This window comes from Nanorana parkeri, unplaced genomic scaffold (genome assembly GCF_000935625.1).
Source record: "Nanorana parkeri isolate BGI_ZX_2015 unplaced genomic scaffold, ASM93562v1 scaffold2660, whole genome shotgun sequence".
Lineage (NCBI taxonomy): Eukaryota > Metazoa > Chordata > Amphibia > Anura > Dicroglossidae > Nanorana > Nanorana parkeri.
In genome coordinates, this window is record NW_017308928.1 from 52,260 (window position 1) to 67,039 (window position 14,780).

Here is a 14,780-nt window from a genome sequence, read left to right on the forward strand (position 1 = left end):
AGGGGAGGGAGGACCTGGGATGACGACGTGATCATGTGACCAGCCACATGTAGGGGAGGGGACCTGGCTCATGGTCTTAAGGACCTGTGATGATGTTGTGGTCATGTGACCGGTGGGAGGAGTCTTGCCTGGTTCGTGTGATCTCCTTCCCCCTGCTGGGGATCTCTCTAGTGATAATAAAGATCTATATAGGAGGAATCAGGACCTCCTTCCTCCTGCTGGGGACCCCTCTAGTGATAATAAAGATCTATATAGGAGGAATCAGGACCTCCTTCCTCCTGCTGGGGACCCCTCTAGTGATAATAAAGATCTATATAGGAGGAATCAGGACCTCCTTCCTCCTGCTGGGGACCCCTCTAGTGATAATAAAGATCTATATAGGAGGAATCAGGACCTCCTTCCTCCTGCTGGGGACCCCTCTAGTGATAATAAAGATCTATATAGGAGGAATCAGGACCTCCTTCCTCCTGCTGGGGACCCCTCTAGTGATAATAAAGATCTATATAGGAGGAATCAGGACCTCCTTCCTCCTGCTGGGGACCCCTCTAGTGATAATAAAGATCTATATAGGAGGAATCAGGACCTCCTTCCTCCTGCTGGGGACCCCTCTAGTGATAATAAAGATCTATATAGGAGGAATCAGGACCTCCTTCCTCCTGCTGGGGACCCCTCTAGTGATAATAAAGATCTATATAGGAGGAATCAGGACCTCCTTCCTCCTGCTGGGGACCCCTCTAGTGATAATAAAGATCTATATAGGAGGAATCAGGACCTCCTTCCTCCTGCTGGGGACCCCTCTAGTGATAATAAAGATCTATATAGGAGGAATCAGGACCTCCTTCCTCCTGCTGGGGACCCCTCTAGTGATAATAAAGATCTATATAGGAGGAATCAGGACCTCCTTCCTCCTGCTGGGGACCCCTCTAGTGATAATAAAGATCTATATAGGAGGAATCAGGACCTCCTTCCTCCTGCTGGGGACCCCTCTAGTGATAATAAAGATCTATATAGGAGGAATCAGGACCTCCTTCCTCCTGCTGGGGACCCCTCTAGTGATAATAAAGATCTATATAGGAGGAATCAGGACCTCCTTCCTCCTGCTGGGGACCCCTCTAGTGATAATAAAGATCTATATAGGAGGAATCAGGACCTCCTTCCTCCTGCTGGGGACCCCTCTAGTGATAATAAAGATCTATATAGGAGGAATCAGGACCTCCTTCCTCCTGCTGGGGACCCCTCTAGTGATAATAAAGATCTATATAGGAGGAATCAGGACCTCCTTCCTCCTGCTGGGGACCCCTCTAGTGATAATAAAGATCTATATAGGAGGAATCAGGACCTCCTTCCTCCTGCTGGGGACCCCTCTAGTGATAATAAAGATCTATATAGGAGGAATCAGGACCTCCTTCCTCCTGCTGGGGACCCCTCTAGTGATAATAAAGATCTATATAGGAGGAATCAGGACCTCCTTCCTCCTGCTGGGGACCCCTCTAGTGATAATAAAGATCTATATAGGAGGAATCAGGACCTCCTTCCTCCTGCTGGGGACCCCTCTAGTGATAATAAAGATCTATATAGGAGGAATCAGGACCTCCTTCCTCCTGCTGGGGACCCCTCTAGTGATAATAAAGATCTATATAGGAGGAATCAGGACCTCCTTCCTCCTGCTGGGGACCCCTCTAGTGATAATAAAGATCTATATAGGAGGAATCAGGACCACCTTCCTCCTGCTGGGGACACCTGGATGGAAGTTGTCACTGGAATGCGGTGGGATTGTTTTATGGGGACACCAATATCTGTCTAAGAGAGGTTTCCCCCTCCCTATGGAAGGATTTCCTTTCACCTACTGCTGTGTCTCTGGGACAGGAAGTGAAATCCCCCCAATGGGACAGTGATAGAGAACCTGGCAGGGGTACTAAATTTTCCCCATTCCATCCAAAAAAAGCTGCTTATATTTTGCCTTCCCTGGTTCCTCTCCTCCCCCCTCATCAACATTTTCAAATAAAACCTTTCTGCTTCCATTACCTATGTTACTATAGACCCCAGTGATGTCATTAATGGGTCTCTGTGCTTCTCTATACCATGCACAGAGATCATGGCTTTTTTGAAGCCCGTGGATGTGCGTCTAAACAAACTTCCCCCTGTGAACAAAAAAAGTGCAACCGTGAAATCACGGCACACAAAAACGTGCACAAGGGGGCAAAGTCCTTCCAAAGAAGGGACCTACTTTCCCGACCCCCCGGGGCGCAAGGCTCCTGACAGGGGTTGAGACTGTTGGCCCACCAACCCGAAGGCTGGTGGACCCCGATCCTTTGGGGACCTGCCGAAACAGGTCCCTCACAGTACTAGGCAGGGGGGATCTCCCGAAGAGAGACCCACCTCCTGGGTGGGAGGAGACAGAGAACCCCGTAGGAGGCACAGAATCTCCTCCCAGCATTGGGAATAGGCCCCGAAGAAACCTGCACCTTCAGCATCTGTGGGTTGAAAATGTAAAATAAAAAAGTGCCAAACGTGGATAGAGTGCTTAAATAAATCTAAAGTGCCAGTGCACCACTCTGACAGGCCTTAGGGGCCGGAGTGCAAAAATATTGCCCCAGACTAGCCATAAGGCCTGTCTTGGAGGCGAGGTGCAGAAATAAGCAATGTGGTGTGTGACCAAGGGCATCAGTGAGTCAGGTGGGGTCCCACACCCATGTGACTTTCTGAGCACCCCTGGGACGCCACCCCCCAGGGGGCACAACACCACAGGCTTCTGTCGCCACCAAACCCTCCAGGCCAGACCCCGTGGTTCTCCGCTCACATCAGGAGGTAGTGCCGTCGGGGGTCCTCCCACTGTCTGGGGTCTACCCGATCATCAGGGCCTGACGCAACTAGCAGTGGACTGAACCGTCCTCCGACACCCAAAGATAGGAGACCTGAAGGGAAGGACGGAGTATGCCGAAAATAAACTTTTGCTGCCTATCATTTTATTGTAAGAAAGACTTTATTCGGAGTTCTGATCCCAGTGATGTCATAGCTGCACAGAAAAGCTGAATTCTTATATAATATAAAACACGGACGGCTCCTCCAATATAGAGACACAGAAGGGGGAATGTCCAGCTTTCTGCAGTGCTGGGTGGCGTGGGGGAGGGTCGCTGTCTGGGTTGGTGGAGATTTTCTTTCACTTCCTGTCTATTTGATGGGCGTCGGACAGAACAGGAAGTGAACAAAAATTCCCCCACCAGGGATACAGACCGCTCTAAAACCTGACGGAGGTTCTAACCCTCTTCCTGGCCGTCCCTCTTCTTCGTCTTTATATAGTCCTGGCCGTGGTTGGCACCCCAAGTCCCTATTCCGGTGACTTTCGGCACTATAGGCTCAGGTAGTCCAGGTTTCGGTGAACGCGCATATCCATCGTCCACACGATGTCCGTCCGCTCCGCCCTCGCCAACATCACCTGCAGCTCCGCCGAGAACAGTGCAAGCTTCTCCTGGCCGACGAAGCTGTGCGGCGGAGAGCCGCGAGAAGCCACCCAGTCCGCCACATCGCTGTAACAGTCCACCGGGCACGGGTAGACCACCAGCCGGAGCTCCCGGAGCCACGCGCAGTTCTGGAGGAGAGTCCTCAGTCCCTGGGAGGATAGCGGATTACAGCAGAGTCCGAGGTGCTGCAAGCGGGAGCAGCGGCAGAGGGCGGGCACCAGCGCCGACAGGGCGGAGTCGTTCAGCTTGCACTCCATGACGTCCAGATGGAGCAGGGAGGAGGAGACGGCAGCCAGCAGCTGCTGGAAGGGGGGGAGGAGGAGCTCCGACAGGTTGTTCCCACTCAGGTCCACCTTCTTCAGGGTCGCGGCGTGGGGGCTCTGGGACAAATAATACAAATCTGCCGGGAGGAGGAAACAGAACGCCAATTCCAAACTCTCCAGTGGCTCTTGGATGCCCCTGAAAGAAAAAAGGAGTGCACAACGTTACCGTCTACAGAATTCAGGAGCAATTCAGTCAGGTTAGGAGCTGGCAGCAAATTTAAAGTGATATTTATTAGGTGGAGGAGTCCCATATCCTGTCCTCATATCTTCTGGTGAGATCTCCCTGCCATGTGTCCCCCCACCCCACCCGCTTGCTACTGAAAGTGAACCGTTCCGTTCCCACTGGTCCTACAGATCCCAAAGGGTCCCACATGTTCTAAAGGGTCCCCACAGATCACACTATACAGCAAGTATAATTTTTCGGGAAAGTTCTTTTTTTTTTTTACCCCTGACCTAACCCAGCCCACTGGAAACCTTCGATGATGCCTGAACAAAGATGGCTCTGTCCTACTGGAGAAGAGAATCAGATGAAGGCATTGTCAGTGGTAGTAATGTGATCTCAGCGAGAGGTAATAAGTTGATTTTTGTCTGAGTCCCCCCTTTACATAATCCCTCCTCTACCCAGCATGCCTCAGTTTTCTATGAGCAGGCCTTCTTAAAAACTTTCTCCACTCGTGACCCCTTTTTGGCCGAGGACATTTTTAAAGGGACCCCAGCGTCGGACGGTGTCTCTCCCCTAAAATAGGTACCAAAGGCAAAAACACACAGGCTTGGTGGGACTTGTGTGCCTCAATGGACTCCAAAAAAAAAAAAAGGTTTTAAGAGATTTTTCTATTTACCATTTTCTTTCTCGCCCATTGGAGGGACACAGGAATTCAGGTAGATTTGGGAAGTCCAAAAGCAACCCAAAATTACCTACTAGAAGGAACTGGGAAGTCTCGGCAACTCCAACAGAAGGACCACCAGAAGACAGACGTCTGCAACTGAACCCCCCCTGCAAAACAGGGGAAGTTGTCAACGACCAAGGGAAGGCCACAGGGGTTGCTCAAGACCAGGAGGAAGGAGAACACCACCTGAGAATTACTCTACCCAAAAGGAACACTGCGTCTGAACCAGCAACGGGCTGAAAAACCAAGAACCAACAAAACTACCCAACTAAGGGGAGTAACAGGCCCATAACACAATGCGGGTAACAGAAAAAAAAACACTGGGTTGAGCCCCCTGAGCAACAGTTCCCTAGAGGGACCCTTAGACAGCACCAAGTCTGCATGGAAAGAACAGCTGGCCTACACAGGATGGCCCAGGCATCATATTCCCGACCCGTAGGATCAGGTAAACTCTGCGATAGGAAGAAGGTTGCCTCACTAGACAACTAATTCTCAGTAAACGAGAGATCCAGAAAGATGTGAGAGTCCTCGCAGCAGAATGACCCGAAAAAAAAAGGGTTTCAATGTGACCCTCACACCACAGAGAACTCAAGGGTACATGTTTGAAAGGGGTAGGGTGCACAACCAGACTGGTGAAGGGAACCACCAGAAGAATAGGATGATAAAGAATCCATTCACATACACCCCCAAGGGTGACTCTGGGGCCGGACAGAATAACTCTGCAGGACCTACCTAACCTTTCATACATAACATGGTTCTACACATCCTCTAGTCCACCCCCGTCCAACCAAGTATCCATATCCATGGAATGAGGGATCCGAGTCTCACCGCTAAGAACAGACATTAAGGGCAGAACAGGAGAAATGATCTAAAGAACCATCCCCAAGAGACTGCGGAACAGCCACTGAAAGAGGACATACACCCGGGCAATCAGGTCCCACCAAGTCCTGCACGCCACACGGGAGATGACGAGCACCCAAACCTCTCCCTTTGGTGTAAAAAACACTGGTTGAGGAGAGCCAGATTCCAAAGCATTTGCTTTAGGGGATAAAGTGCGGCCTAGGGTAGCACTCCATGTCATCCAGAGTAGAAATCAGGTTACGTGTCCCATCACAGAAGGGATTCCCACTCCTTTCCAGAGGCGAAGACACTGCAACACCTAGGTCAGGACACCTTGGCACTCCAGCTGTTTTGGAACTACAAGTCCCATGAGGCGTTGCAAGGCTCTGACAGCCACAGACATAACTCCCAGAGGCAGATGCATGTTGGGATTTGTAGTTTTGGCACAGCTGGAGTGCCAAGGTTCGCCACCACTGACCTAGGTGATGTCTAGCGGCATCAGAAAACGAACTCAAGACGAGGTTCTCCCGTTGAGGAGGTAACCAGACTGGAACCCCAGGTTCAGAGACAACCCAGCATATGGGGTTCCCCCCGAAGGTAGGGGGAATAAATCACCCCCATTCACCATGAGAGACTGATAGGTCAGGCAGAGACAATGTGGATGTCTCGCTTAAAGCCCAGATTCCTAGCAATACAGGAGGAGGACTAAGAACCAATATGAGAAGGACTAAGAACCAATATGAAATGGGGAGACCACGCTATGGGGGAGTTCCCTCCAATCCCCCACACACCCCTGACTGGGGAAAAGGGATGAATTCCCTGACTGTTAATGAGTATGCAGTGTGAGTGTGGGCGTGAAAGGCTTTCTGAAAGGTGCAAGAGTGTAAGGGTCCAGAAAGTTGACCCTCTTCAGAGAAGGTCGTTTGAGCATCCCACAATGGAAATGCCAAGAAAGGACACGAGGATGAATACAAGGACCAATACTCTGAGAAGTAGCGGGTGCCTCCACAGGATACCGAGGGGGTCATTTCTGTCCAGGTGGAGAGCTGGAGCTGGCCCCATTCAACCTTGTAGGTCAGGATGTCCCTATGGGGAGAAAAGATGTAAAGTGGAACTATATACCACAAGAGGTTTAACACAACCCAAGGGCAGAAGATCCTATGAAGAGGTAGATGAGAGTCTCCATATAGAGACTCGGGTGCTGGGGCACAACTCCAGGCTAGGCAGAGGTAAGAGGCCGCAGGCTGTTGGGTACCCAGAAAGACAAGAAAGTTGTCTTCTCCTCTGCAGTAGCACAAGGGGGTAATGAGAGGCAACATGGGGAGGTGCCAGGGACAGGAGTATCTGTAAAAAAATAGGTCAAGGCAACTGGCAACCAGCTGTATCTGAATTCCTGTGTCCCTCACTGGACGATAAAGAGAAATACCTGGAAATTAGGGATGCACCGATAGTATCGGTATCAGTGCCGATAGCGAGTATTGGGGCGACTATTCATACTCGCTCAAATGCTCCGGTACCTTCCTCGATACTGGAACTTCCAGTCAGAGGAAGATTTCCGCTGACCGGCAGTGCCGTAGGGGGAACATGGAGCCGGATTCCCGTGCAATCAGGAAGCTGGGCAGCGAATAATGACCCGCCTTGCCGATTGGCCGGGAAGTCAGCATCGAGCTGGCTTCCCGGGCCAATCAGGAAGCTGGGAGGCAGGTCATTACTCGCCGCCCGGCCTCCTGATTGGCAGGGAAGCCGACTCGATGTTGATTAGCTGGGAAGCCGGTTTCCCCATGGCCAAGCACAATCAAGCCGGCCAGACAGCATAGAGCCAGCTTCTCGGGCAATCAGATTGCCCGAGAAGCCGGCTCCATGCCAGCGGAAGAACCGGTATCGACGAGTACCAAAAGCAAAGTATCGGTACTCGTACTCAAAACCGCTATAAAATGCATCTGATGACAGGTCCACTTTAAGTGTCTCCTATCACTTGGCATTTCAAGGCGTCCATATTGTTTCTAAAAATAAATTTGTTGCCTCACCCCAGCAGCTGTCGCAGGTGCCCGGAGAGGCGGGAGGATCCGAGATTCAACTCCTTCAGGGATCTCAGCTGCCCGATGAGCGTGGCGAATTTCCTCATGGCGTCCTCCGTGTCGGAAGTCAGGCGTCGGACGTCGATGTTGCTGTACGGCAGTTTGAGGCTGCGCAGGGAGCTGAATTTCACCATGGTGGGCAGAAGGGCGTTGAGGCCACCCAGGCCGAGGTTATTGAAGCGCAGGTCGATCTGGCGCAGCCCTGCCGGGTCCAGGAGCTCCAGCAGCTCCACTGTGTTCCGCAGGGACAGCTCCTCGGCCCGCAGGTCACGGCACCGCAGACGCAGGGGCCCACGCGCGCTGACCTGGACAGCCTCCTGCAGGACGGAGTATGAAGTGCTGTTCACGAAAAGGTCCACTCGCACCTCCACGTAAACGGAGTCGAGGGAAGCAGGAGGGGCCAGCGCAGAATCTTCGTGTCCGCGCCGCCTTTTTGCCGCTTGTGTGGCTTTGTGGCGGCATCTCTTGGAGAGCTTGATACACGCCTTGGCCAGCGTCACCGTGCGTGACCACAGGCTCATCGAGTCGGGGCCTTGTTCCGGGACTGCGTCATGGGCACCCGTCATGTCCAGGAGACGCAAACGACGCCCCCTGCACAAGAAGAGAGAAACGTCAAGAGGAGCAGTACATACATAGTGGATGTCCAGTCATTTTTAGTTAGGGGCGGGGTTTAAGGCGATTCTGAAAAGGTAACACTGACATTTTTATTTCAAAAAGGTAAATTTCTCTCTCCAAAAAAACATGATTTTTGTAGTCACCATAAAATTATTTTCTGGAATCCCTTGAGGGACATAGGAAGTCTTATGCTGTCGGGTTGTACTGCTGCCTACAAAAGGATTAGACATTGGCTAATAACTAGAGATGCACCGACACCGGTTTTTCAGTATCGAGCACCGATATTTTTTTTCCGGTACTCGACGATACCGAAGTCCCAATAAGGAAGCCGGGCGGCGTGTAAGGACTCACAGCCCGGCTTCCTGATTACCCGGAAAGACTACTCCGTTCTCCTGGTGACAGGGAAGCATGGAACCGGCTTTCTGGCCAATCAGGAGCCAGGGGGCAGTAATGACTAGCTGTCTAGCTTCCTAATTGTCCAGCTTCTGGACCTATCAGGAAGTCATTACACGGCGCCCAGCTTCCTGACTGGCCGGGAAGCCGTCTCCAGGCTACCTTGTCACCGGGTGATGAGGGAGCATGGAGTCGGCTTTCTGGTCAATCAGGAAGCCGGGTGCAAGTAAGGACTCACTGCCCGGCTTCCTGAGTCATTGCACACCGCCGGCTTCCTGACTGGCCGGGAAGCCGGCTCCATGCATTCTTGTCACAAAGTGACGAGGAAGCATGGAGCCGACTTCCCGGCCAATTAGGAAGTCGGCCAGTGAGTAATGACTCGCCGCCTTACTTCCTGATACTAGAAGTTCCTGGTATCGTGATAGGCATCGGGAGCATTTGGCCGAGTATGAGTACTCGCCCAAATACTCGGTATCGATACCAGTACTGGTGCATCCCCACTAATAACCCCTCCTACTCTCAACATACCTCAGTTTTGTGGCTAAGCAGTACCAGGCGCATGATCACAGACAGAGGGGTGGGACCTGGGTACCTCAAAAGGCTCCCAAAAAAGGATTTTATGGTAAGCAGAAAAATCCTAATTTTCCTTCACGCCCATTCAGGGGCACAGGAAGTCTCATACTGTCATGCAAAGCAAGCCCTTTATATGAAGGCTTAACAGCCCCAAACTTTAGCCCCAAAGAGTTCCCCTCATGTTCCCCGATAGGATACTTCTATGGAAAATGGAGACGAGAGACTTCAAACAACCCATACAGGCAATAGCTGCAAGGTTGCAGGCCTGAGTTCCAAACGCTCTATATTTAAGGTTGGGGCAAAGAAGGTATAGCATAGACTCTAACAGAGGGCAAAACTCCGGCCCTCCAGTTGTGGTGAAACTTCAAATCCCATGATGCATCTCTCTGCGGGAGTCATATCTGTGGCTGCGAGAATCTTTCAATGCCTCATGGGATTTGTAGTTCCACCACAGCTGGAGGGCCGGAGTTTGACTACCCCTGGCATAGACTCTAACAGAGGGCAAAACTCCGGGCCGCAGGGTCAGTCGCATCAGTGAACGCGCTACAAGCGACGGAACTGCGAGGGGAGTGTGAGCCGGGGCAGGTCTGGAAGGCTCCACAATGTGGAATCCAGCGGCCGAAGGTCACATCCCAAACCATGCCGCAATCATTTCGCCTAGCATGGTCTGGATACGGCACTCCAAAGCCCAATGTGGATAGCTGCATTTGGAGACCAGCTCGGCCACAATGTAGCAGCAATGTTGAGTGAAGTCCTGCTAGAAGGACACTAGCAAAAAACTGAGGCACGCTGGTAGGGATGCACTGACTTTTTTAAGACCGAGTACGAGTACCGATACTTTTGATCAAGTACTCGCAGATACCAATTACCGATACTTTTTCTTAAAGGGACAGGTCACATTTTTTTCTAAAGCAATACAAACTAATGCTTTAAGGTAACTTTCTTAATATTATGATTCATGAGATGACGAGGGAGCATGACGCCGGCTTCCCGGCCAATCAGAATGCCGGGGCGCTGCGTCATTACACGGCGCCCGGCTTCCGGATTTGCTAGCTTCCTGGCCAATCGGGAAGCCGGGCAGGGCGTCATTGCACGCTACCCGGCTTCCTGATTGGCCGGGAAGTCAGCTCCATGCTCTCTCATCACAAGTGACGAGAGAGCATGGAGCCATTTCTTGGCCAATCAGGAAACTGGGAAGTGTGTAATGATGCGCTGCCCGGCTTCCTGATACAGGAAGTACTCGTGCTAGGTATCGGAGCATTTGGGCGAGTACAAGCACTCAGCCAAATACTCGGTATAGGCACCGATACCAATAATAGTATCGGTGCATCCCTACTTGCTGGTAATGAGGTTTATCTTGGGCTGGCCTGCAATGTTTTGGTTTGCCAGGGTCTAAACCCCCTGTAGGTGGAAGCATAACCCGACAGTACAAGACCTCCTGTGTCCCTCAATAGACAAGAAATGAATACAAGTTCCCTGGCTATCATGCAAATTCAATGGCTTCAGGCAACGCTAACTCGCTGGGTACAGGTTTTCCTTGAGAACTCCAGTATGAAGACCTCTGTGTTGGAGCCGGTGACTCAATCCACCAGACCCCTCCTATAGCTAAATTATCAATTTTCTGGCCCTTTAGCTCAAAGATGTCATGAAATGGGTCTGATGGAGTTTATTTTTGATGGTCCGGGTGAATGCCGATGGCTTAAACCACCCAGCTGTGTCCCCAGCTACCCCCCCCCGGAATCTAACTCCTCCTACAGCATTAGTCAGTTACCTCTCCGCCCCATTCTCTCGGCTCAGCGCGTCACTCAGGTAAGCCATGACACCCAGAATGACAGTCTGAGTGGACATCCGGCTAGGGTTATGGTGGAGCTGGCCATTGTCGCCTCGTAGCAGCTCCTGGAAGCTGAGGATGGTGAAGGGCCATCGCTGCACCAGGTCCTGCAGGACCAGAGTCTTCCTCCCCAGGAAGGCGGCAGTGAAGAGCGTTGGGTAGAGCTCACGGGGAATGGAGTCCAACGTCCGGAGGAGGGAGGCATGGTCACTCACCACCTTCTGTGCGCACACACATACCAGAGACAGCATGGTTCCACCCCGACATCTCCGTCCCTGAAAAGACAAACACAGCGCTCAGATTGCAGATCTAATGGGAAAACCGTCATGGTGGGACTACTGATGTTGACCACCTGAAAAACCACCAGCCTGAATGTCATGCTTCCTGGCTTCCATGCTTTGTGAGTCACTGACCTGGAGCAAGAAAGCGGCCAGTGAGATCTGAATGTCTTTTTCTGCATAATTGCTGTGGTCAATGGCTCATATGGCAGCAAGGGAATCAACATTTCCAGGAGGGAAGTCTCCATATTGCCCTCACGACAGGTCCACTTTAACAAGAGTGTAACGTAGTCTAAAAATGAGCATTGGGTACAGCTGATCTGGCCAAGGCTCACTAGCGACACTACGACCACATTCGGCTCTCTGGGGTTCCAGATGAGGCCTCAGAGTGCAACTCCAGCCATTTCTATCTAGTTTTGCATGGAGTGGAGAAGGACCCCTAGCACAGGGGTGGCCAAACTGCGGCCCTCCAGCTGTGGTGGAACTACGAATCCCATGAGGCTGTGCAAAATTCAGCCACAGACATGACTCCCGGAGAGAGATGCTTCATGGGATTTGTAGTTTCACCACAGCTGGAGGGCCGGAGTTTGGCCATCCCTGCCCTAGCAGATCGTCACCGATATCCAGAGCTATGTTAGAGAGATTTCACCTTACTTCCTGTCCTGCTGGCGATGGTTTCACCAGACAGGAAGTGAGGGGAGCTCTTACATGAGAACAAAAAACAGAAACGTGGACCTCACGTTGAGGTCATGCTGGGGAACCTCTCCTTGGACCTCACGTTGAGGTCAGGCTGGGGAACCTCTCCTTGGACCTCACGTTGAGGTCAGGCTGGGGAACCTCACGTTGAGGTCAGGCTGGGGAACCTCACGTTGGACCCGACGTTGAGGTCGGGCTGGGGAACCTCTCCTTGGACCTCACGTTGAGGTCAGGCTGGGGAACCTCTCCTTGGATCTGACGTTGAGGTCAGGCTGGGGAACCTCTCCTTGGACCCGACATTGAGGTCGGGCTGGGGAACCTCTCCTTGAGGTCAGGCTGGGGGACCTCTCCTTGGATCTGACGTTGAGGTCAGGCTGGGGAGCCTCACGTTGGACCCGACGTTGAGGTCGGGCTGGGGAACCTCTCCTTGAGGTCAGGCTGGGGGACCTCTCCTTGGACCTGACGTTGAGGTCTGGGTCAGGAACCTCTCCTTGGATCTGACGTTGAGGTCGGGCTGGGGAACCTCTCCTTGGACCCGACATTGAGGTCAGGCTGGGGAACCTCTCCTTGGACCCGACATTGAGGTCAGGCTGGGGAACCTCTCCTTGGACCCGACATTGAGGTCAGGCTGGGGAACCTCTCCTTGGCCCTGACGTTGAGGTCAGGCTGGGGAACCTCTCCTTGGCCCTGATGTTGAGGTCAGGCTGGGGAACCTCTCCTTGGACCTCATGTTGAGGTCAGGCTGGGGAACCTCTCCTTGGACCTCATGTTGAGGTCAGGCTGAGGAACCTCTCCTTGGACCTCATGTTGAGGTCAGGCTGGGGAACCTCTCCTTGGCCCTGACGTTGAGGTCAAGCGGAGGAACGGATACCTACAGAGAGCAGCTCAGGTGCAGACGTTGTGAGGAATCTAGACTGAAATCAATGGAAGAAGAAATCCAAGAACAAAATCAATGGACAAAACCTTGGTCAGACCTCTCCCAGCAGAGCTGAAGACATGACGGCCATCCTCCTAGGTCACTAGCCAAAAACTGAGGCATGCTGGGTAGAGAAGCGGTTTATACTGGGTTGGCCTACAATGTTTTTGTTTGCTGCTGTCCAATCCTCCTATAGGCAGCAGTATAACCCAACAGTACCTGAATTCCTGTGTCCCTCCGTGGATGAGAATGAGATACGTACACGCCGCAGGTCTCTGCCAAGTCCCACAGACCTGCTGTGTGTCTGCACATGTGCGGGATCTCAAGGTGGCGGCACAGGGAGAACTTCTCCAAGTCAGACAACGCTGGACTCCATGGAAAATGACAATCATAAGAGGACCCGTCATCACCACACAGTGCTGACAACCTCGGTTCCAAGGCCGTCACTCACCCGCACCGACATGGAACCATAGAGAAAGCCAATAGAAGGCTTCCATCTAGAGGGCCAATTCCCTTTGGGTGGAGTGACCCCTTCAGAGGAAGGGCTGATTTGCCAGGGCAAAGCCTCTGCTGGAAGCTGCTCCAGTGGGGAAAGGCCCTGCCTGAGCTCACTGAGGTCCCTGGTGAGTGGTGACCACAAAGGGAACCTGTCACCACACTTCCTGCGTGGGATTCCTAACACCACTTGCTACATGCTTGATCCAGGTCAGGGAGGCAAGGATGGGGATGACGGCCCTGCAATCACGTTCCTACCATGACCAAGTCCTCTCTGTCACCTGCGGTGGGCGGTTAAGGGGCCCCGCACTTACCCGCAGTCAGTCACATGACCTCCTCAAGGAGGAGCTGCCGCCCACTGATGACGTCATGCGCTTCCTGGTTGGTGGAAGAAAGTGAAAGTAAAAGGAACCTGACACCGGGCCGCAGAGAAGGCTGCTGGGAGTTGTAGTCCACTGAATGCGGCACCTTTGTGCCGTATTGGGGGTTGCAGTGCCGGTTGTCTTAGTTAATGATACATAGTATTCGTCATTGTTTTATATAGGAGGGTGCATTGTCGTGTCGTTGCCGGCAGGTGGCGCTCCCTCTCTCGTGCAGTGATACATAGTATCTGTCATTGTATAATACGGGGGTGTAGTACCGCACTGAGACCGGCAGGTGGCGCTCTCTCTATCAGGCAGTAATACATATTATCTTCCATTGAATTATACAGTGGGTGCAGTACAGCGCAGTTGCCGGCAGGTGGCGCTCGCTCTCTCGGGCAGTGATACGTAGTATCTGTTATTGTATTATACAGCAGGTGTAGTACCGCGCTGTGAGCGGAAGGTGGCGCTCCCTCTGATATTGTATTATATAGTGGGTGCAGTACTGGGCTGTGGCCGACCGGCGGCGCTCTGTCAGGAAATTATACATAGTATCTGTTATCGTATTACACAGGGCGTGCAGTACCGCGCTGTGGTCCGGCAGGTGTCGCTCACGCTCTCCCGAGATCCGGAAGTGTCCGGAGAGGCCCCGGTAGTGTCCAAGCTGTCAGGGTGACTCGGGGGGAACCCCGGAAGAAGATGGCGTGCGGGGGCCCCTCTCAGCCTCTGCCCACGGTGCTCATGTCGGTCTGGGCCTGGCGGGAGGGGGCGGGGAGTTCGCGGGAGGACCTACAACTACAATTGAGTGTGGAGCCCGAGAACCCCGGGGACTTCCGGCTGTCTGTCCGCGCACCGGCCCGGGGGCCGAGCAGTATGGTGAGTGGAGAGGGGTGTCCTGGGGGGCTCTGGGCCCCTTGGTAGAGGGAGGGGTGCCCTGGGGGGCTTGGTTTCTTTGGGTGTTGGGGGCTCTACCCCCCCATGGGTGGTTGTGCTCTGGGGGCCTCTTACCCCTATGGGTGCTGTATTCTGGGG

General features: G+C 52.7%; 2 protein-coding genes across 3 annotated transcripts in view; one reads left to right on the forward strand and one right to left on the reverse strand.

The window, feature by feature from the left end:
* Positions 1 to 3,322: 3,322 nt before the first annotated feature.
* Positions 3,323 to 13,720, reverse strand: LRRC14 (leucine rich repeat containing 14). 2 transcript variants are annotated; one of them, XM_018573990.1, is made up of 4 exons: positions 13,701 to 13,720; positions 10,942 to 11,277; positions 7,539 to 8,180; positions 3,323 to 3,920 (listed from the first exon to the last, which is right to left on the reverse strand). In XM_018573990.1, the coding sequence occupies exons 2-4, from the start codon at positions 11,250 to 11,252 to the stop codon at positions 3,350 to 3,352; spliced, it is 1,524 nt and encodes a 507-aa protein (XP_018429492.1). In that variant the 5' UTR covers positions 11,253 to 11,277; positions 13,701 to 13,720; the 3' UTR covers positions 3,323 to 3,349. The 2 variants fall into 2 exon arrangements, with proteins under 2 accessions (XP_018429492.1, XP_018429490.1); XM_018573988.1 differs by having other exon boundaries at positions 10,942 to 11,280; positions 13,704 to 13,714.
* Positions 13,721 to 14,380: 660 nt separating this feature from the next.
* Positions 14,381 to 14,780, forward strand: part of LOC108802099 (ranBP-type and C3HC4-type zinc finger-containing protein 1-like) — a 7,376-nt gene continuing 6,976 nt past the window's right edge. Inside the window, exon 1 of the mRNA XM_018573985.1 lies at positions 14,381 to 14,624. Coding sequence (XP_018429487.1) covers positions 14,448 to 14,624 — 177 coding nt within the window. The 5' untranslated portion in view covers positions 14,381 to 14,447. The remainder of the gene's footprint in view (positions 14,625 to 14,780) is intronic.